Genomic DNA, 23035 nt, shown 5'->3' on the forward strand with positions numbered 1-23035 from the left:
GCAACATCGGGGAGAAGTGCTACACCGGCCGAGGGAAGGCAGGTGAGGTCACATGCATAGACATGGCCGGGGGGTGCTGTGTGTGAGTGTTTTCTGTGTGTGGGACATAACGGTGCTGGGTTTTGTGTGTTTTTGGAAGAGGAATGTGAAGTGGAGCGTATTAGTGTGTTGACAGTGTGTATGTGTGTTAACGGTGTGTGTGTGTGTTTCTGTAGGTGATGTGTTGGATGTTAAGTTGCTGGGCTGTGTCAAGGTGAAGGAGTGTGAGCTGGTGACAAGTGTGGAGATCTTCTCCAACACAACCATCTACGTGATGAATAACCATGATCCTCACCTTCAAGACTACAATACCACCATGCATCATACAGTCCCCAGCAGCTCACATTTATTCAATTTTCTTAATTCTGTTAATTTTCTGTGTTTATTTGTCAAGGATTATGGACAGTAATTAACACGTATGTGGATGTGCCAGATTAAGGCAAAAGGCTCATGTTAAACCCTTAGAAGCTGTCTCTGGGCTTTGGGCAAAATTGGTTAGACGGTTTTATGGAATACAATTTTGAATAAATGTAAAGTAACTTTCTCATTCTGTTGTTGGCATAAACTAGAAAAGGAGACTGGATTTTATTTTCTATCATATTTATTGAACATTTTGAATTGTAACTGTGAATAACATAATATGAACTTACATTGTCCTCAGTCTTGGTCGGGATATTTTAAACACATCAAAATTACTTTTATGTTCTCATCCAAACTGAAATATTTCCATAGAGAATACTACAGTATCTCCCATTGACTTTAGTGTTATGGTAAATCCTATAGTAGTACGCCTCTTTCTCTCAGACCCATAGGCACAGATCTAGGATAATCTTAACCTCTCTAAAATCATCAGCATCTTGGGGCAACTTCCTCCTACGCCATATCCTACAGTCAGTGAAGCTGAGGTAATACTGGACAGTGTTTCAGTGTATCTCCCATAGACAACGGTACACTCTTTAAAAAAAAAAAGTGCTATCTAGAACATAAAAGGGTTCTTTGGCTGTCCCCATAGGATAACGCTTTGAAAAACCCTTTTTGGTTCCAGGTAGAACCCTTTTGAGTTCCATGTAGAACATTTTACACAGAGGTTTCTACATAGAACCCAAAATAGTTATACCTGGAACCAAAAAGGGTTCTCCTATGGGGACAGCCGAAGAACCCTTTTGGAACCATTTTTTCTAAGAGTGTAGTACCAGTGTATCTGCCATCGACAACAGTAGTACTGGTATACAGTAGTGTTCCTGTTAGAGCAGGTCTCCTCCAGAAGGCAGCAGCTCCTCCTTCATGTAGCGCTGCAGATCCACACTCTGGTCCTCCAGGTTCACACACAGGAACTTCTCCACCACACACACACACCTGACAGGGACACACACACACACAGAAAAAACACCTGTGTGTGATTGTGTGTATGTATTGCAGCCAGAATAACTTATTTAAATGTTCAAAAGGCACTCGCACATCTGAGCTATCTTTGTTGCAGGTGCATGGTAACAGCTGAATAGGATGAGAAAACAGAAGAAACCGGCACACTGCTCTTGATAGTATCACTGCTCTTGATAGTATCACTGCTCTTGATAGTATCACTGCTCTTGATAGTATCACTGCTCTTGATAGTATCACTGCTCTTTATTAAGCTTTACGTATCGGCCCCTCAGAGCTTTTGTGAGTGTTTATAATTTGCAAACTTATGTAGACATTGCTCCACCCACATACGTTCAATGTATCAAATGGGGTTGGAGTCGAGGGAAAATAAGCAAGTGTTACCAAATATAAGAATGTGCATTTCATAAATATTATAATAAAGTGTGTACATAAAACTAATTAAACACGTCTGTAAAACAACAATGAGGACATCGACCTATCAAGTACGTTTTGATAAATCATTGGGTACAGTGCAAGAAACAACGTCAGAGTAGTCTGAAGTGGTGGCATTAATTCATGTTTACATTTACATTTATTCTTTTTTCTCAACTTATTTAAAATGTCAAATCTCGCTTTAGAGTCTCACCTGCACATTGACTCGGTACTGGGACTCCTCGTATACAGCCTCGTTATTGTTTTTATTGTGTTACTATTTCCTTTTTATTTAACAAATATTTGTCTTACTCTAACTGCACTGTTGGTAATGGGTTCGTAAGTAGGCATTTCACTGTCTACACCTGTTGTATTCGGTGCATGTGACCAATAACATTTGATTTGACTTTGTGTGTGTGTATCTGTATGTGCGTGTGTTCACTGTGAGTGTGTGACTTACTTGTTTGCCTGCTCCTCTGTAGATGGTCGGTCGATGCGTTTAATGGTCTTCCCTGTTCTGTACAGTTCAGATACCTACACACAAACACACACGTACATACATAACTCACACTCTTAGTTTGCATTTCTGCTTTAGGGGGGGTGAAAATAAAAAGATTGCTTGCGCTACAGACACTATATCGGTCCACTAATATAATACAACACTATTAAAGGCCCAGTGCACGACTTTTGTGGAAAAATATGTAAAATATTACATATATATACACTGCATTCGGAAAGTATTCAGACCCCTCAACTATTTCCACATTTTGTTACATTACAGCCTTATTCTAAAATTGATTGAATTGTTTTTTCCCCCCTCATTCAACTCCCCATAATGACAAAGCAAAAACAGTATTTATTTATTTATTTGTACATTTATAAAAATTAAAAACTGAAATATCACATTTACATAAGTATTCAGACCCTTTACTCAGTACTTTGTTGAAGCACCATTGGCAGCGATTACAGCCTCGAGTCTTCTTGGGTATGACGCTACAAGCTTGGCACACCTGTATTTGGGGAGTTTCTCCCATTCTTCTCTGCAGATCCTCTCAAGCTCTGACAGGTTGGATGGGGAGCATCGCTGCACAGCTATTTTCAGGTCTCTCCAGAGGGTTTAAGTCCGGGTTCTGGCTGGGCCACTCAAGGACATTCAGAGACTTGTCCCGAAGCCACTCCTGTGTTGTCTTGGCTGTGTGCTTAGGGTCGTTGTCCTGTCCTGAATGTGAACCTTCGCCCCAGTCTGAGGTCCTGAGCGCTCTGGAGCAAGTTGTCAACAAGGATCTCTCTGTACTTTGCTCTGTCCATCTTTCCCTCAATCCTGACTAGTCTCCCAGTCCCTGCCACTGAAAAACATCCGCACAGCATGATGCTGCCACCACCATGCTTCACTGTAGGGATGGTGCCAGGTTTCCTCCAGACGTGACAATTGGTATTCAGGCCAAAGAGTTCAATCTTGGTTTCATCAGATCAGAGAACCTTGTTTCTCATGGTCTGAGAGTCCTTTAGGTGCCTTTTGGCAAACTCCAAGCGGGCTGTCATGTGCCTTTTACTGAGGAGTGGCTTCTGTCTGGCCACTCTACCATAAAAGCCTGATTGGTGGAGTGCTGCAGAGATGGTTGTCCTTCTGGAAGGTTCTCCCATCTCCACAGAGGAACTATGGAGATCTGTCAGAGTGACCATCAGGTTCTTGGTCACCTCCCTGACCAAGGCCCTTCTCCCCCAATTGCTCAGTTTGGCCGAGCGGCCAGCTCTAAGAAGAGTGTTGGTGGTTCCAAACTTCTTCCATTTAAGAATGATGGAGGCCACTGTGTTCTTGGGGATCTTCAATGCTGAATAAATTTTTTGGTACCCTTCCCCAGATCTGTGCCTCGACACAATCCTGTCTCGGAGCTCTACGGACAATTCCTTCGACCTCATGGCTTGGTTTTTGCTCTGACATGCACTGTCAACTGTAGGACAATATATAGACAGGTGTGTCTAATCAATTGAATTTACCACAGGTGGACTCCAATCAAGTTGAATCTCAAGGATGATCAATGGAAACAGGATGCACCTGAGCTCAATTTCGAGTCTCATAGCAAAGGGTCTGAATACTTATGTAAATAAGGTTTCTGTTTTTTATTTTTAATAACTTTGCAATAATTTCTGAAAACCTGCTTTCGCTTTGACATTATGGGGTATTGTGTGTAGATTGATGTGGGAAAACATTTATGTAATACATTTTAGAATAAGGCTGTAACGTAACAAAATGTGGAAAAAGTCAAGGGGTCTGAATACTTTCCGAATGCACTGTATATATATATATATATATATATATATGTTCTGATTTTTCAGGGAGTGCAGCAGCACCCTCAGCTTCCCCGCGGCTGTGCTGGTGTGTGGTGTAGTGTACCTCCACTCCTCTCTGTACGAGGCTGGGGGGAAGGCCTGCCAGTGTAGCGACGTTGGCTGCGTAGCTGGAGCGACAGATCCCTTCCTTCAGCTGGTACAGAAACACCAACTCATCCCCATCCACCGCAGTCTCCAGAGTCTACACACACACACACACACACGCACACACAAACAAACACGCGCACACAAACAAACACGCGCACACAAACATATCAAGGCCAGGATTCAGTCCAAGGCATGCTTTAGGGCAGACAATGCGCCTTTTAACGTTTTTTCCCCCAACAAATCCCAGCCTAACATACAGAAAGGGACACATAACACACACACAGGCATACGCGCGCACACACACACACACACACACACACACAGTACCAGTAGTGACAGCAGGCCTGAGGAAGGTAGGAGACCCAGCTGTAGCAGACTGTGGAAGTTAGTGGTCAATAGGATGTGAGGAACCTCAGCCGGAACTCTTTTCAGCCAATTAGAGATAGATGCCGCCAGAAGGGAAAGCCCATCCATCTGGGGAGAAACAGTTCAACAGTTTACTTGGACCCACATTGAAACACTGGAGCATAGAAAGACACAAAGAAATGGCAAATAACTGGGCAGTGTAAGGGAGACCTTTCTCCTCCATCCCACTTTCCCTCTCTCTCACCGTGTTAGTTCCTTTCCCAAACTCATCAATCAGGACCAGTGAGTGACCGCTGCTGTGGTTCAGAGCATGAGCCATCTGTAGCACAGACATACATACACACACGTACATGACACACTGATAATAGGTAAATGCATGTGTGTCTGTAGTTCAGTGGTGTAAAGTACTTAAGTAAAAATAATTTATAAAGTACTTAAGTCGTTTTTTGGGGAGTATCTGTACTTTACTTTACTATTTATATTTTTGACTACTTTTACTCCACTACATTCCTAAAGAAAATAATGTACTTTTTACTCCCATACATTTTCCCTGACACCCAAAAGTACTTGTAACATTTTGAATTCTTAGCAGGACAGCAAAATGGTCCAATTCATGCACTTAGCAAGAGAACATTCCTGGTCATCCCTACTGCCTCTGATCTGGCAGACTCACTAAACACATGCTTTGTTTGTAAATTATGTCTTGAGTGTTGGAGTGTGCCCCTTGCTATCCATATTTTTTTAAAATTATAATAACTGTGCTGTCTGGTTTTCTTGATATAAGGAATTTGAAATGATTTATAATTTTACTTTTGATACTTAAAGCTACAATATGTAACTTTTTGGGCGACCTGTCCAAATTCACATTGAAATGTGAGTTATAGATCTTTCCTGTTGAAAGCAAGTCTAAGAAGCGCTAGATCTGTTCTATGTGTGCTATTTCTATGCTTCGCGTTCTGAAGTTTTGTTTTTGTGTCTTTTACTTTTGGTTTTGTACACCAGCTTCAAACAGCTGAATATACAAAATTTTTTGTTCTAGAAAATATATTTCACAGCGGTTTAGATGGTACAATGATTGTCCACACAATCACTGCTTGTTTTGTCACATAAACTGAAATTTGGCGAACTATTAAGAGTTTTTGCAACCAGGAAATGGTGGAACAATTTCTGAATAGCGCATCTTGATCTTTAAGTATACTTTAGCAATTACACGTAATTTTGATACATTTAAAACCAAATACTTTTAGAATTTTACTCAAGTAGTATTTATATCCTGCCTGGTTGGCCCTGTTCGGGGGTATCGTCGGACGGGGCCACAGTTTCCCCCGACCCCCCCCATCTCAGCCTCCAGTATCTATGCTGCAATAGTCTATGTGCCGGGGGGCTTGGGTCAGTCTGTTATATCTGGTGTAATTCTCCTGTCTTACCTGGTGTCCTGTGTGAATGTAAGTATGCTCCCTCTAATTCTCTCTCTCTCCCTGACTTTCACTTGAGTAATTTTCTATTAAGGTATCTTTACTTTTACTCATGTATGACAATTTGGTACTTTTTCCACCACTGGTGTAGTGTGAATATGTGTGTGTAGTGTGTGTTTATGTGTACCTGGTTGAGGTCTATCATGAAGGTGCTGAGGCCTACAGACACAGATTCTCTGCTCTGCATGCGTGTGAAGATTCCGTCCACCAGACCAATCTCTGCCTCCTTCGCTGGCACGTCAGAACCAATCAGAGCCATGAACACAATCAGACCCACCTGACACAGCCAATCAGAAGGAAGAGAAAAACATAATCTATCCTGAAACAACTCAAGGAGTGTATCTGTCTTTGACACTTTCTGCCTGTCTGTCTGTCTGTGTGTGTCCATCCTTGCCTGTTTGAGGTAGATGCTCTTGCCAGATGAGTTGGGTCCGGTGATGATCTTGACCCGTCCCCGAGTCTCAGAACTCAGGAAGGAGTTAGACACAAACACAGGAGAACACAACTCCAACAGAGGGTGTCTGAGAGAGAGAGAGAGAGAGAGAGAGAGAGAGAGAGAGAGAGAGAGAGAGAGAGAGAGAGAGAGAGAGAGAGAGAGAGAGAGAGAGAGAGAGAGAGAGAGAGAGAGAGAGAGAGAGAGAGAGAGAGAGAGAGAGAGAGAGAGAGAGAGAGAGATCTGAGCAACAACAACCCTTATCCGCCTCTCTAACCTCCTCCCTGGGAGCCTAGGGCTTCATACAGGCAGCTGGGATGGGGTCTGAGTGTGTGTACCTGGCCTGTCTGAGTGTTATCCTGCGGTGGTTGGCCAGAGTGGGGCTGGTGTATCCGTACTCCTGGGAGGCGTGGCTCAGTGACATCAGACAGTCCAGCTCAGCACTCAGATCCAGAACCTACACACACACACACACACACACACACACACACACACACACACACATACAGATGTAGCATAATCCCACAAAAAGGTAAGCGTGTACAGAGATACCACATAAAGACACACACCTTGTACAGACAGTCGCTTCTCTCCAGCACTGTGGTCTGCAGCTGTGTCATCACCGCTGTCTCCATGTCTGAGACACAGAAAGAGAGAGCGAGAGCGAGAGCGAGAGCGAGAAACAGAGACAGAGAGATTCAGACATGCAGAGTATGGTCTACACTCTTAGAAAAAATAGTTCCAAAAGGGTTTCTTCCGCTGTCCCCTAGAGATCTTCACGGGTCCACCTGTACCCGAATACCCGAGACCCGATCCGGGACCCGAGCTGGTCCGGATCCAGAATTCTAAATAATATCACGGATCTGAGTCGGATCTGATATGATTGTCACGGGTCTCAGGGAAGGGGAATTTTAACTGACTTGTCCGGAAGGGCCTGTATATATCCGAACGCGACTGCTGCAGTAGAGATAGAGAGAGAAATTGTATAATTTATGCTGCTGATCTTGCTTGTCAGGAGAGTGGGGATTGGTGCGTGTAGCTTGTTGTTGGCCAATCATAAGTCATCAAAGTGGCAATAGGCTACAGTCATAGTCTCCATGTGTGGCAAAAGTTAGAAGATATCTAATCAACAGAAGTTGGAATTAAAATGACGGAATTAAAAGAGCCAACAGGTAGGCAGGCTGCTACTTAATATTCTGAATGGAGTTGTTGTTATTTGTAACTGTAGGATGAGAAAGCGCATGCACTGTAGCATCAGTTTGCCTAGCTAGCTAAGGGTTAGCTTGCTTAACTAGCTTCTCGTCCTGGTTTGATGCAGTCCAAGACAGGTACTACGTAATCATATTAGATGATAGATAACCTAGCAATGGCAGCTATTAGTCTTGGTTGGTTGCTGTCCCTCGTCTTTCCCTCCCTCCTCCCTACTCCCCTCCCTCCTCCCTCCATGTCACTGTCTCACAGTACGGCCCCTCCCCCGCCTGCTAGAGCCCCACCTCTCTCCCTCCTCTCGCACAGTATCAGCTCTGGTTAATAAAGTAGCTCAAACATGACTTTTCTGCTGCTTCCCTCACTCGGACCAGACTGGGTCTGGATCTGACCCCATCTATATGGAACAGGTCTAGTTGTCCTCGGGCCCTTTCGGAACAGGTCTCTATGTTTAAAACTATTATTTATGCATATCGGGTTTGTGTGGGAAAGTCCCAGGTACATTTCGGAACGGGTCCAACTTTTTGGACCCGTGAAGATCTCTACTGTCCCCCATAGGAGAACCCTTTTTGGTTCCATATAAAACCCTCTGTGGAAAGGGTTCTACATGGAACCCAAAAGGGTTATACCTGGAACCAAAAAGGGTTCTTCAAAGGGTTCTCCTATGGGGTCAGCCAAAGAACCCTTTTAGGTTCTAGATAGCACATTTTTTTCTAAGAGTGTATGTGTGCTAAATCACCCAGAAAATATTTAGAAAAATCCAGATGCTAGAGATTCTCCTGAAGAGAATCAGTACAGGTGCATCCAAGCTGGGACTGAGAGACTGATAAACAGCTTCTATCTCCAGGCCATCAGACTGTTAAACAGTCACCACTAGCAGGCCTCCGCCCAGTACCCTGCCCTGAACCTTAGACACTGTTACTAGCTGGATACCACCCGGTAATCTACCCTGCACCTTAGACTCTCTCCCTCCCATCCCGGAGGACCTGAGCCATAGGACCATGCCTCAGGACTACCTGGCCTGATGACTCCTTACTGTCCCCAGTCCACCTGGTCGTGCTGCTGCTCCAGTTTCCACTCTTCTGCCTGCAGCTATGGAACCCTGACCTGTTCACCAGACGTGCTGCCTTGTCCCAGACCTGCTATTTTCAACTCTCTCTCTCTACCGCACCTGCTATTTCAACCTCTAAATGCCCGGCTGTGAAAAGCCATGTGACATTTACTCCTTATGTACTGACCTGTTTGCAACCACTACAACCACTGTGATTATTATTTGACCCTGCTGGTCATCTATGAACGTTTGAACATCTTGGAGAAAAATCTGGCCTTAATGGCCATGAACTGTTATAATCTCCACCTGGCACAGCCAGAAGGGGACTGGCCACCCCTCGGAACCTGGTTCCTCTCTAGGTTTCTGCCTTTCTATGGAGTTTTTCCTAGCCACCGTGCTTCTACATCTGCATTGCTTGCTGTTTGGGGTTTTAGGCTGGGTTTCTGTATAGCACTTTGTGACATCTGCTGATGTAGAAACGGCTTTATAAATAACATTTGATTGAAATTTGATTGATTTGAACACTGGTCACTTTAATAATGTTTACATACTGTTTTACCACTTCATATGTAAATACTGTATTCTAGTCAAGGCTCATCCAATATAACTACTGCTGAACACACTTTTTCTATTAACATACTGTCCATACTGTCTTTACACACCATTATATGTATATATCACAGGAGGCTGCTGAGGGGAGAACGGCTCATAATAATGGCCGGAATGGAGCTAATGGAATGGCATCAAACACATGGAAACCATGTGTTTGATGTACTTGATACCATTCCACTTATTCGCTCCAGTCATTAACATGAGCCCGTTCTCCCCAATTAAGGTGCCACCAACCTCCTGTGGTATATATATTTATATTCTGGTCTCTGACATTGCCCGTTCTGATATTAATTTTTCTGGATTATGTGTATCCCCATTTTAGAGAGGGCAGAGAGAGAGAGAGACGAGAGAGGAGAGAAGAGGAGCGAAAGAAAGAGAGGGGAGGGCTGACAGCCTGACCTTTGGTGTCACAGTGTAGGTCTCCCAGCAGGTCATCTAGCTCTTTGGTTCTCTGACTGCGGTAGTGCAGACGCTCCTCAGACAGAAACTAAACACACACACAAACAGTGAGAACATACACACATCATAAACACATACTCACAGTGAGCACACATACGCATGTATCACACACGCACCATGAAGTCAAGGCCCTCCATCTCAAAGTCCTCTTTCTCCACCATGCTGGGCAACCGAGGGACCGAGAGCAGGAACCCTATCTAAGAGAGAGAGAGAGAGAAGAGAGAGAGAGAGAGAGAGAGAGAGAGAGAGAGAGAGAGAGAGAGAGAGAGAGAGAGAGAGAGAGAGAGAGAGAGAGAGAGAGAGAGAGAGAGAGAGAGAGAGAGAGAAATTATGTTGAGGGATAGGCCATCCAGATTACAACTTCACCTCATTTTATGGATATTTAGAAAGCATCAGCATCCTATTGATCCTGACAGTCAGCAAGGTACATTTGAGATGTATTTGTTTAGCATTTAGCATCCTTGTTAGCGTGTAAACCAGGGATGGGTAACCCCATGATGGATGTCAGATCAGAGGGATGTAGACAGACAGTAGAAGTAGATGTCAGATCAAGGAGATGTAGACAGACAGTAGATGTCAGACCAGGTGGATGTAGACAGACAGTAATAGTAGATGTCAGACCAGGGGGATGTAGATGACGCAGCAGGAGGGGATGCGGGCGTCCAGGTGCTCCAGCTCTCTGCGAGCCACGTCCGTCAGGAAGTCAGACAGTCCCATCATCCTCCTCTTCTCTGGCAGAGGGAGCAGACGGAGGTGAGTAAGATGACCCTAACCTTCACCTTACCTTAACTATCACCTAACCCTAACCTTCAACAAACGTACCCTAACCTTCAGCTAACATAACCCTAACCTTCAACAAACGTACCCTAACCTTCAGCTAACATAACCCTAACCTTCAACTAACCTTACCCTAACCTTCAGCTAACATAACCCTAATCTTCAACAAATTTACCCTAATTTTCAGCTAACATAACCCTAACTTTTAGCTAACATAACCCTAAACTTCAACTAACCTTACCCTAACCTTCAGCTAACATAACTCTAACCTTCAGCATTCCCTAATGTTATGAACACTCACTCTCGTCTATAGCAGGGTCCACATTGGGTTTGACGGTGAAACGGTTTTCTGCTAAACTGCCCTCAAAGTCCACCTGTACAAGACACAAATCACAGAACAAAACGAGAACTAAACACATTGACATACAGAACATGGGAGCTGCACCTGATGTGTGTGCTGTGTGTCCCACCACTCTGCTGATGAGCGAGGCGATGTAGTAAAGGTCATCTGAGAATCCCTCACTGATCTCCTGAAAGAGTTGGATGGACTGAGGCAGGGAGCGCACCGTGTCCCTGATACACACCGCACTGTACACTGTCTACAACACACAGACACACACACTCTTCACACAACAATTCACACTGCACAGTAGATTGTCTAATACACACTCAGACACGCTATTCACATAGATAAATGGTCGTAGAACTCCTACCTTGTAGAGACCCTGCCAGTCAGAGACTTTGGTGTGAGACAGAGACATCGTACGCAGTAGAGTCTACAGCAAGATAAATAATATGCTTAATTACAGCAAATTCATACTGATGATGCAGATTGAGGCCTGCATGGCGCTGAAAGGGTTAAGTTCAGAGGTCAGGGTTACAGGTCAAGGATTACCGGGATGTTCCTGATGTTGCGTAGGGAGGCCTGCAAAGTGTTTAGGGAGTCAGAGTTGCGTGGGCAGGAGAAGAATCTCACAACCTCCTGTCTCCTGTTCAACACTACCAGGTCACGAGTAGGCCTCAGAAACCACTGGCTGGGAGAGGAGAGAGGGAGAGTGTAACCAATGTCTAGCAGAACAAGGAGGGATAGATTATGACTATGCACCACCACGAACAGGTACTGAGGTATTGATTATGTTTCTCAGATATGATCTGTGTGTGGTTGGTTTCTGATACTTTAACCATGAGAACAGGTTTTCCTCACCGAAGCAGTTTGGAGCCAAACTTGCACCTGCAGTGATTCAGTATCGCTGAAACAGAGACACCGACACCCATGACATCATCACTACAGGAAACACACCTGAGAGATCATCGCTTCTCATAATGCGAGTGTGAGAATGTACTGACATCACATCAGCGCATTAACATCCCATAATGTGTGTTACCATAGAGACTGAGCCCTTCCTTCTCCCCAGACTGCAGCTTGTACACAGAGGGGTGCAGCTCCGACTTGAAGATCTGCAACACACTGGAACACACACACACAACAAACATGGCAGAGAGAGCGTGTGTGTGTGTGTGTTTGTGTCTGTGTCTGTCTCCAGAGGGACTGACCTGTAAGTATCCCGGTCCACATACACCACGTCTTTCCTGTATGAGAAATGAAATTCAGATGCGAAAAAAACATTCAACCACAACACCTATACACAACCGGCCTATCTCTCTGTATGTGTGTTGTATGTTTTGTGTGTGTGTGTGTCTTACAGTGTGTAGGTGTGGAACTGTAAGATGGGGACTCCCACACTGCTATCCTCTAGCTCCACTCCCACTCTCCTCCTGTCCAGACACTTTAGCAACGCACCTACTGAGCGCAGCTAGGACACACACACACAAAACAACAACATTTTCAATTTAACCTCAAATGTCAGTGTGAGGTTATTTTCCTGGAACAAGGGGGAGGAGGGGGGAGAACTCACCATGAGGGGGGAGTCGAAGGAGATGCAGGAGGAGAGGTAGGATATTCTCTCTCTCTCTGAGACGGCGGGAGGGAGGAAGGGAAGATGGGCAGACAGCAGCCTCTGCTTACTGACCTCCAGACCTGCAGAAAAGAGATGGAGAGAGAGCAAATCTGTAACTGAAAACTTTACTATTGATGTTCAAAAGTTACACCGAGAACGATACCTACTGTATTACCACAGGCAGGCCAGGCAGCTGTTCTTACCAAAGTCCACATTGGGATAGGTCACCACCTCAGGCCTGTAGTCTGGGTTGGCTCCTGGAAGCAGGGAGGAGAGAGGGAGTCAGAGAGAGAGAGAGAGAGAGAGGGGGGGGGGGGGATAGAAGAGAGAGTAAAAGAAGAGAGTGAGCGATAGAAGAGAGAGCTTGCGAGAGAGAGAGAGAGAGAGAGAGAGAGAAGGGCAAGCAGATAAAGTGAGAAAGGGGGAGAAAGTGCAAATGTAGAAAGATTTTTTAGCATTAACCTTTACCCTCCACCTTAACCATCCGGCCGGCCTAACATTTTCCCTTCCCCAGTCCTCCCTGTGCAGTGCCCCTCCTCACCCAGTCCCTGCATGAACTGGACCATGCAGCGTTCCTGCTTAGCACTGGTAATGATCACATGAGGGCTCACCTCCTGGACCACTGAGAGAGGGAGGGGGGAGAGGGAGGGAGGGGGGGACAGAGGAGGGGGCCCGGGAGAGGGGAGAGGGAGGGGGACAGTGGGAGGGAGAGGAGAAGAAGAGGGGGACAGGAGAGAGGGGGACCGGGGGGCGGGAGAGGACAGGGGGGAGGGAGAGGAGAAGGAGAGGGGGACCGGAGGAGGGAGAGGGGGACAGGGGAAGGAGAGGGGGACAGGGAGGAGAGGGATCAATGCGTTTGGGTCAGTAAGTAGTTTAGGTGTGCATTAGGTGTGTGTACTGACTACCTCTGGTTAGTGTGTATGAGTGAATGTGTGTTTAACTTTAGTATATACCTCTGGCCAACAGTTGGAGCTGGTGGTTGTCTGAGGTGTCAGGCATGTAGTGCAGAGTGAAGTCTTTGCTGTCATAGAAACACAACCCCAACTGCCCATGCTGGGCCAACACACTCAGCAACACCTGGACACACACACACACATTCTCTTAAACTACCATGGCCCATTGTTTGTAGGTGGTTTAGCACACATTACATGTATGTGTGTGTTCACTGTTGCTCTCACCTCATGTGATTCTTCCTCCTCCTCCTCCTCTTCTCTATTCAGATTGGGGGGCTCAGACAGGCCTCTTCCTCTGACATCACCAGGCACCGACATTTACTCTCTAGGCTACACAAAGACACGCTGACAACTTTGGCCTAAACCTTGTCACGTCAATCATTATATCATAATTTGGCTAGTTAGCTAACGTGAGCTAGTTTGAATTTCACTTATGTTGTAAGCCCTTTCCGTTTACAGACATATGGAATGTGCGCCTCATTTATAGCATGTTTGTTAGTTAGAAACTTACCGGTAGTCTACCTCTACTGACCTGAACGTTAACTCGTCTTTTAGCTGTTGTGTGTAGTTGACTTTTAGCGCGTCTCTCACTGGATTCTGGCACCGGGCGCGAGGCATATCACCAAGCGCGCCAAATTCATCCCCACGTGTGCTTGAGCCGCTGCAGCAGAACTAAAGCCAAAGATGGTGGATAATTGAAGACGTCCCACTCATTTACCATCTACTTAAAGCCCCCATGCAATAATTTTTTTGTTGTTGTATTTTTAATAGTATTTTTAAATAATCACTGTATGTCTGATTAATCACTGTATGTGTTTATTTCATGAAAATAACTCCAAATATACAGTACCAGTCAAAAGTTTGGACACACCTACTCATTCAAGGGTTTTTCTTTATTTTTACTATTTTCTACATTGTAGAATAATATTGAAGACATCAAAACTACGAAATAACACATGTGGAATCATGTAGTAACCAAAAAAGTGTTAAACAAATCAAAATATATTTTAGATTCTTCAAAGTAGCCACCCTTTGCCTTGATGACAGCTTTGCACACTCTTGGCATTCTCTCAACCAGCTTCATCTGGTATGCTTTTCCAACAGTCTTGAAGGAGTTCACACATATGCTGAGCACTTGTTGGATGCTTTTCCTTCACTCTGCGGTCCAACTCATCCCAAACCATCACAAATGGGTTGAGGTCGGGTGATTGTGGAGGCCAGGTCATCTGATGCAGCACTCCATCACTCTCCTTCTTGGTCAAATAGCCCTTACACAGCCTGGAGGTGTGTTGGGTCATTGTCCTGTTGAAAAACAAATTATAGTCCCACTAAGCGCAAACCAGATGGGATGGTGTATCGCTGCAGACTGCTGTGGTAGCCATGCTGGTTAAGCACCCCCACACCATCACACCTCCTCCATGCTTCACGGTGGGAACCACACATGTGGAGATCATCCGTTCACCTACTCTGCGTCTCACAAAGACATGGCGGTTGGAACCAAAAATCTCAAATTTGGACTCATCAGACCAAAGGACAGATTTCCACTGGTCTAATGTCCATTGCTCGTGTTTCTTGGCCCAAGCAAGTCTCTTCTTCTTATTGGTGTCCTTTAGTAGTGGTTTCTTTGCAGCAATTCGACCATGAAGGCCTGATTCATGCAGTCTCCTCTGAACAGTTGATGTTGAGATGTGTCTGTTACTTGAACTCTGTGAAGCATTTATTTGGGCTGCAATTTCTGAGGCTCGTAACTCTAATGAACTTATCCTCTGCAGCAGAGGTAACTCTGGGTCTTCCTTTCCTGTGGCGGTCCTCATGAGAGCCAGTTTCATCATAGCCCTTGATGGTTTTTGCGACTGCACTTGAAGAAACTTTCAAAGTTCTTGAAATGTTCCGTATTGACTGACCTTCATGTCTTAAAGTAATGATGGACTGTCGTTTCTCTTTGCTTATTTGAGCTGTTCTTGCCATAATATGGACTTGGTCTTTTACCAAATAGAGTTATCTTCTGTATAACACCCCTACCTTGTCACAACACAACTGATTGGCTCAAACACATTAAGAAGGAAATAAATTCCACAAATTAACTTTTAACAAGGCACACCTGTTAATTAAAATGCATTCCAGGTGACTACCTCATGAAGCTGGTTGCGAGAATGCCAAGAGTGTGCAAAGCTGTCATCAAGGCAAAGGGTGGCTACTTTGAAAAATCTCAAATCTCAAATATATTTTGATTTTTTTTGGTTATTACATGATTCCATATGTGTTATTATTATTATTATTATTATTATTATTATTATTTTATTTATTTTTTTCACCTTTATTTAACCAGGTAAGCCAGTTGAGAACAGGTTCTCATTTACAACTGCGACCTGGCCAAGATAAAGCAAAGCAGTGCAATAAAAACAACACAGAGTTACATATGGGGTAAAAAACATAAAGTCAAAAATACAACAGAAAATATATATACAGTGTGTGCAAATGTAGCAAGTTATGGAGGTAAGGCAATAAATAGGTTATTGTGCAAAATAATTACAATAGTATTAACACTGGAATGCTAGATGTGCAAGAGATTATGTGCAAATAGAGATACTGGGGTGCAAAATAGCAAAATAAATAACAATATAGGGATGAGGTAGTTGGGTGGGCTAATTTCAGATGGGCTGTGTACAGGTGCAGTGATCGGTAAGGTGCTCTGACAACTGATGCTTAAAGTTATTGAGGGAGATAAGAGTCTCCAGCTTCAGAGATTTTTGCAATTCGTTCCAGTCATTGGCAGCAGAGAACTGGAAGGAATGGCGGCCAAAGGAAGTGTTGGCTTTGGGAATGACCAGTGAGATATACCTGCTGGAGCGCAGACTATGGGTGGGTGCTGCTATGGTGACCAATGAGCTAAGATAAGGCGGGGATTTGCCTAGCAGTGATTTATAGATGGCCTGGAGCCAGTGGGTTTGACGACGAACAGTGAGGACCAGCCAACAAGAGCGTACAGGTCACAGTGGTGGGTAGTGTATGGGGCTTTGGAGACAAAACGGATGGCACTGTGATAGACTACATCCAATTTGCTGAGTAGAGTGTTGGAGGCTATTTTGTAAATGACATCGCCGAAGTCAAGGATCGGTAGGATAGTCAGTTTTACGAGGGCATGTTTGGCAGCATGAGTGAAGGAGGCTTTGTTGCGAAATAGGAAGCCGATTCTAGATTTAACTTTGGATTGGAGATTCTTTATGTGAGTCTGGAAGTTGAGTTTACAGTCTAACCAGACACCTAGGTATTTGTAGTTGTCCAAATACTCTAGGTCAGACCCGTCGAGAGTGGTGATTCTAGTCGGGTGGGCGGGTGCCAGCAGCGTTCGATTGAAAAGCATGCATTTAGTTTTACTAGTGTTTAAGAGCAGTTGGAGGCTACTGAAGGATTGTTGTATGGCATTGAAGCTCGTTTGGAGGTTTGTTAACACAGTGTCCAATGATGGGCCAGATGTATACAAAATGGTGTCGTCTGCGTAGAGGTGGATCTGAGAGTCACCAGCAGCAAGAGCGACATCATTGATATACACGGAGAAAAGTGTCGGCCCAAGAATTTAACCCTGTGGCACCCCCATAGAGACTGCCATAGGTCCAGACAACAGGCCCTCCGATTTGACACACTGAACTCTATCTGAGAAGTAGTTGGTGAACCAGGCGAGGCAGTCATTTGAGAAACCAAGGCTATTTAGTCTGCCAATAAGAATGCGGTGGTTGACAGAGTCGAAAGCCTTGGCCAGGTCGATGAAGACGGCTGCACAGTACTGTCTATTATCAATCGCGGTTATAATATCGTTTAGGACCTTGAGCGTGGCTGAAGTGCACCCATGACCAGCTCGGAAACCGGATTGCATAGCGGAGAAGGTACGGTGGTATTCGAAATGGTCGGTGATCTGTTTGTTAACTTGGCTTTCAAAAACTTTCGAAAGGCAGGGCAGGATGGATATAGGTCTGTAGCAGTTTGGATCTAGAGTGTCACCCCCTTTGAAGAGGGGGATGACCGCGGCAGCTTTCCAATCTCTGGGGATCTCAGACGTTATGAAAGAGAGGTTGAACAGACTAGTAATAGGGGTTGCGACAATTTCGGCGGCTAGTTTTAGAAAGAAAGGGTCCAGATTGTCTAGCCCAGCTGATTTGTAGGGGTCCAGATTTTGCAGCGCTTTCAAAACATCAGCTGTCTGAATTTGTGTGAAGGAGAAGCGGGGGGGGGCATGGGCAAGTTGCAGCAGAGGGTGCAGAGTTGGTGGCCGGGGTAGTGGTAGCCAGATGGAAAGCATGGCCAGCTGTAGCAAAATGCTTGTTGAAATTCTCGATTATTGTAGATTTATCGGTGGTGATAGTGTTTCTTAGCCTCAGTGCAGTGGGCAGCTGGGAGGAAGTGCTCTTATTCTCCATGGACTTTACAGTGTCCCAAAACTTTTTGGAGTTAGTGCTACAGGATGCAAATTTCTGTTTGAAAAAGTTAGCCTTTGCTTTCCTGACTGCTTGTGTATATTGGTTCCTAACTTCCCTGAAAAGTTGCATATCGCGGGGGCTATTTGATGCTAATGCTGTACGCCACGGGATGTTTTTGTGCTGGTCAAGGGCAGTCAAGTCTGAGGAGAACCAGGGGCTATATCGGTTCTTAGTTCTGTATTTTTTGAATGGGGCATGTTTATTTAAGATTGAGAGGAAATTACTTTTAAGGAACAACCAGGCATCCTCTACTGACGGAATGAGATCTATATCCATCCAGGATACCTGGGCCAGGTCAATTAGGAAGGCCTCCTCGCTAAAGTGTTTTAGGGAGCGTTTGACAGTGATGAGGGGTGGTCGTTTGACCGCGGACCCGTTACGGACGCAGGCAATAAGGCAGTGATCGCTGAGATCCTGGTTGAAGACAGCTGAGGTGTATTTAGAGGGTATGTTAGTCAGGATGATATCTATGAGGGTACCCATGTTTACGGATTTAGGGTTGTACCTGGTAGGTTCGTTGATAATTTGCGTGAGGTTGAGGGCATCTAGCTTGGATTGTAGGATGGCTGGGGTATTAAGCATATCCCAATTTAGGTCACCAAGCAGTACAAACTCTGAGGATAAATGGGGGGCAATCAATTCACATATGGTGTCCAGGGCACAACTGGGGGCTGAGGGGGGTCTGTAGCAAGCAGCAACAGTGAGAGACTTATTTCTGGAAAAGTGGATTTTTAGAAGTAGAAGCTCAAACTGTTTGGGCACAGACCTGGATAGTATGATAGAGCTCTGCAGGCTATCTCTACAGTAGATTGCAACTACGCCCCCTTTGGCAGTTCTATCTAGACGGAAAATGTTATAGTTGGGGATGGACATTTCAGAATTTTTGGTGGCCTTCCTGAGCCAGGATTCAGACACTGCTAGAACATCAGGGTTGGCAGAGTGTGCTAACGCAGTGAATAACTCAAACTTAGGAAGTAGACTTCTGATATTTATGTGCAAGAAACCAAGACTTTTGCGATTACAGAAGTCAGCAAATGATAGCGCCTGGGGAGTAGGGGTGATACTGAGGGCTGCAGGGCCTGGGTTAGCCTCTACATCACCAGAGGAACAGAGGAGGACTAGAATAAGGATACGGCTAAAGGCTTTAAGAACTGGTCTTCTAGTGCGTTGGGTATATAGAATAAAGGGGGCAGATTTCCGGGTGTTATAGAAAAGATTCAGGGCATTATGTACAGACAAGGATATGGAAGGATATGAGTAAAGTGGAGGTAAACCTAAGCGTTGGGTAACAATGAAAGAGATAGCATCGCTGGAGGCATCAATTGAGTCGGTCTCCGCGTGTATAGGGGGAGGGGCAAAGGAGCTATCTAAGGCAGGTTTAGCTAGGCTGGGGGGTCTACAGTGATATAGTACAATTAGAAATAACCGAAACAACAATAAACTAACCATGTTTGGGCTGAGGCTAAACATAAACAGGATGTAGTACCGTAAAAAGGAACAGTCCAGCAGACATCAGCTGTATAGCTCAGTTATCATAAGGTCCGGTGGTAAAGCACTAGTGAGTAAGAGGCCACGGCTAGCGTGTGCTAGCGGGCCGGGGCTAGCAGATGGAATCTTCGTGGTTAACGTCGTAACCACATCAGACGATTTCGTCGGCAGACCAGTCGTGTAGGATCGGCGGGGCTCCGTGTCAACACTAGGTGGTCCCGTCCGGTTGACAGAGAGGTAGATAGCCGGGAGATGGGCCTAGCTCAGGATGATTAGCCAGACAACAGCGTCCGTTTTGTTGTAGCTAGCTGGTAGCGATGAATCCGGAGTTAAAGGTCCAGTGATTCAGTGATTCCGGCGGAAAAACTGATATGTTCTGGGTCGATAACGCGCTGTGCAGACTGGCCGAATATCCGGTGATTAATGTCCAGTGATTAAAATTAATCCCGCAGAAAAAATCCAATGTTCTGGGTGAAATACCGCTAGCTGTGGCTAATAGCAAGTAGCTAGTTAGCTGGCTAGCTAGTTTCAACTGGAGATTCTAGATTCTAGATAAAGGTAAGTCAATAATAGAATCCGTTCCACATTGAGTGAGGCGGGTTGCAGGAAAGTATATTTTGTAGAAGGATGAAAAGTCTGATAGGGAAATATGTACGAAAAATACAGAAAAATAGGGTATTTACAGGCTATTTACAGACATACGACAAAAACAAACTGCACTTCTACGCCATTTCATAGTTTTGATGTCTTCACTATTATTCTACAATGTAGAAAATAGTAAAAATAAAGAAAAACCTTGGAATGAGTAGGTGTGTCCAAACTTTTGACTGGTACTGTATGTTTAATCATTTATTTCCCTGAGCCTCTCTTTGCCATTGAAATGCTCAGTCTGGTCTTGTGGGCCCCTGTTGATACAAATTTAAATATATTTACATACACAACCCTGATTGGCAGATAGGATATTACTACACACCTACCCTTACCTCTTTAAAGTAGTAGGATACATATGCAAATAAAAGATGACTGGTAAGGGTCAGGGAGCTTGTTCCAATGGTGGAACAAGCTCCCTCACGACGCCAGGACAGCGTAGTCACTCACCACCTTCCGGAGACACTTGAAACCCCACCTCTTTAAGGAATACCTGGGATAGGATAAAGTAATCCTTCTACCCCCCCTTACCCCACCCCAAAGAAAGAAAAAAAACAACATATTATAAAGTGTTTATCCCACTGGCTATAAGGTGAATGCACCAATTTGTAAGTCGCTCTGGATAAGAGTGTCTGCTAAATGACGTAAATGTAAATGTAATGATCTGGGACAAAAACACCATCCCACCTGAACATGCTGAATTTGCAGGCATTTTTTTTTCTGAACTTATAGTGTGGAAATATCATCCACATAACAGGAAAATCACACTTTTGACTGGACTGCCCCTTTAAGAGGTGGCTCTCCCATAGAAACCAATGCACAGCAGTTGGGTCTGGTCTACTTATATAGTTCATTGACAGTATACAGTGGCTTGCGAAAGTATTCACCCCCCTTGGCATTTTTCCTATTTTGTTGCCTTACAACCTGGAATTCAAATGGATTTTGGGGGGGTTTGTATCATTTTATTTACACAACATGCCTACCACTTTGAAGATGCAAAATATTTTTTTGTGTTTAACAAACAAGAAATAAGACAAAAAAACTGAAAACTTGAGCGTGCATAACTATTCACCCTCCCCCAACGTCAATACTTTGTAGAGCCATCTTTTGCAGCAATTACAGCTGCAAGTCTCTTGGGGTATGTCTCTATAAACTTGGCACATCTAGCCACTGGGATTTTTGCCCATTCTTCAAGGCAAAACTGCTCCAGCTCCTTCAAGTTGGATGGGTTCCGCTGGTGTACAGCAATCTTTAAGTCATACCACAGATTCTCAATTGGATTGAGGTCTGGGCTTTGACTAGGCCATTCCAAGACATTTAAATGTTTCCCCTTAAACCATTCGAGTGTTGCTTTAGCAGTATGCTTAGGGTCATTGTTCTGCTGGAAGGTGAACCTCTGTCCCAGTCTCAAATCTCTGAATGAAACAGGTTTCCTTCAAGAATTTCCCTGTATTTAGCACCATCCATCATTCCTTAAATTCTGACCAGTTTTCCAGTCCCTGCCGATGAAAAACATCCCCACAGCATGATGCTGCCACCACTATGGTTCACTATGGGGATGGTGTTCTCGGGGTGATGAGAGGTGTTGGGTTTGCGCCAGACATAGCGTTTTCCTTGATGGCCAAAAAGCTAAATTTGAGTCTCATCTGACCAGAGTACTGTCGTATCGGGTGAATGGTGGCAATTATTGGTGATAAACAAAGGAGTCCGCTCATACTGAACCTGGATCATAAGGTTTATTCATATCACAAGCTTCAGCATAAGTGGCAGATGTCATGACATCCGGAGAGCGACGCCTCAGATTGAAATGGCCGCTCTGCCTCTCTTCTTCGTTTAACCCCTACTTATAAACAATGCAAAAAGATGGGCTCCCTCTTCTGGCCAATCACCAGTCTCCCCTGTCTACAACACACTTCCTGTCTGTTGTATGTGGCGTTACACTAAAACATTCCCTCTTGATACTAAAATTAACGTTCTTTCAGTTCCACTTAAAAACATTTAACAAAGGCATAATCCCAATACACGACAGTACCTCCTTCCATATGTTTGGGGAGTCTCCCACATGCCTTTTGGCGAACACCAAATGTGTTTGCTTATTTTTTTCTTTAAGCAATGGCTTTTTTCTGTCCACTCTCCCGTAAAGCCCAGCTCTGTGGAGTGTATGGCTTAAAGTGGTCCTATGGACAGATAATCCAATCTCCGCTGTGGATTATCTTTGGTCTCTTTGTTGCCTCTCTGATTAATGCCCTCCTTGCCTGGGCCGTGAGTTTTGGTGGGCGGCCCTCTCTTGGCAGGTTTGTTGTGGTGCCATATTCTTTCCATTTTTTAATAATGGATTTAATGGTGCTCCGTGGGATGTTCAAAGTTTCTGATATTTTTTTATAACCCAACTCCTGATCTGTACTTCTCCACAACTTTGTCCCTGAGCTCCTTGGTCTTCATGGTGCTGCTTGCTTGGTGGTGCCCTTTGCTTGGTGGTGTTACAGACTCTGGGGCCTTTCAGAACAGGTGTATATATATATATATATATATATATTAGGGCTGTCAAAAATAGCGCGTTAACGACGTTAATTAGTTGTTTGCTGTTAATTACGTCAATTTTTTTAACGCATTTCACGCATGCGCAGTGTGACAAATTATTCAGGTCAGGAAAGTGGTTGGGAGCTAGAGGCGAGATGGAGCAAGGTGAGCAAAGTGGGCCTATTGACGGATTCAAATATAAAAAGAATGATGATGGTACAGTTAACAAGTAGAAGGTTATTTGCAAGATTTGTAAGAAGGAGTTTCAATTTCACCGGAGCTGTTCAAGCTTGAAGTACCATGTCAACGCCAAACATGCGTTTGCTGGGCCGTCAGATTCAG

The 23035-nt window shown here is 44.6% G+C and overlaps 1 protein-coding gene across 1 annotated transcript; it reads right to left on the reverse strand.

Moving 5' to 3' along the window:
- Positions 1-1283: 1283 nt before the first annotated feature.
- msh5 (mutS homolog 5) lies at positions 1284-13880 on the reverse strand (the record flags this gene model as incomplete). Its single annotated transcript, XM_084174202.1, has 25 exons — positions 1284-1395; positions 2294-2367; positions 4229-4366; positions 4600-4746; positions 4883-4957; positions 6241-6390; positions 6508-6634; positions 6885-7003; positions 7116-7183; positions 9815-9902; positions 9991-10071; positions 10496-10605; positions 10953-11025; positions 11122-11250; positions 11365-11427; positions 11547-11685; positions 11856-11901; positions 12037-12119; positions 12206-12241; positions 12356-12465; positions 12568-12689; positions 12813-12866; positions 13151-13231; positions 13563-13686; positions 13788-13880. 25 exons carry the CDS (start codon positions 13878-13880, stop codon positions 1284-1286), a joined length of 2442 nt encoding a protein of 813 aa, XP_084030328.1.
- Between the last annotated feature and the right edge of the window lie 9155 nt (positions 13881-23035).

This window comes from Coregonus lavaretus (genome assembly GCF_964263955.1).
Source record: "Coregonus lavaretus genome assembly, chromosome: 13".
NCBI lineage: Eukaryota > Metazoa > Chordata > Actinopteri > Salmoniformes > Salmonidae > Coregonus > Coregonus lavaretus.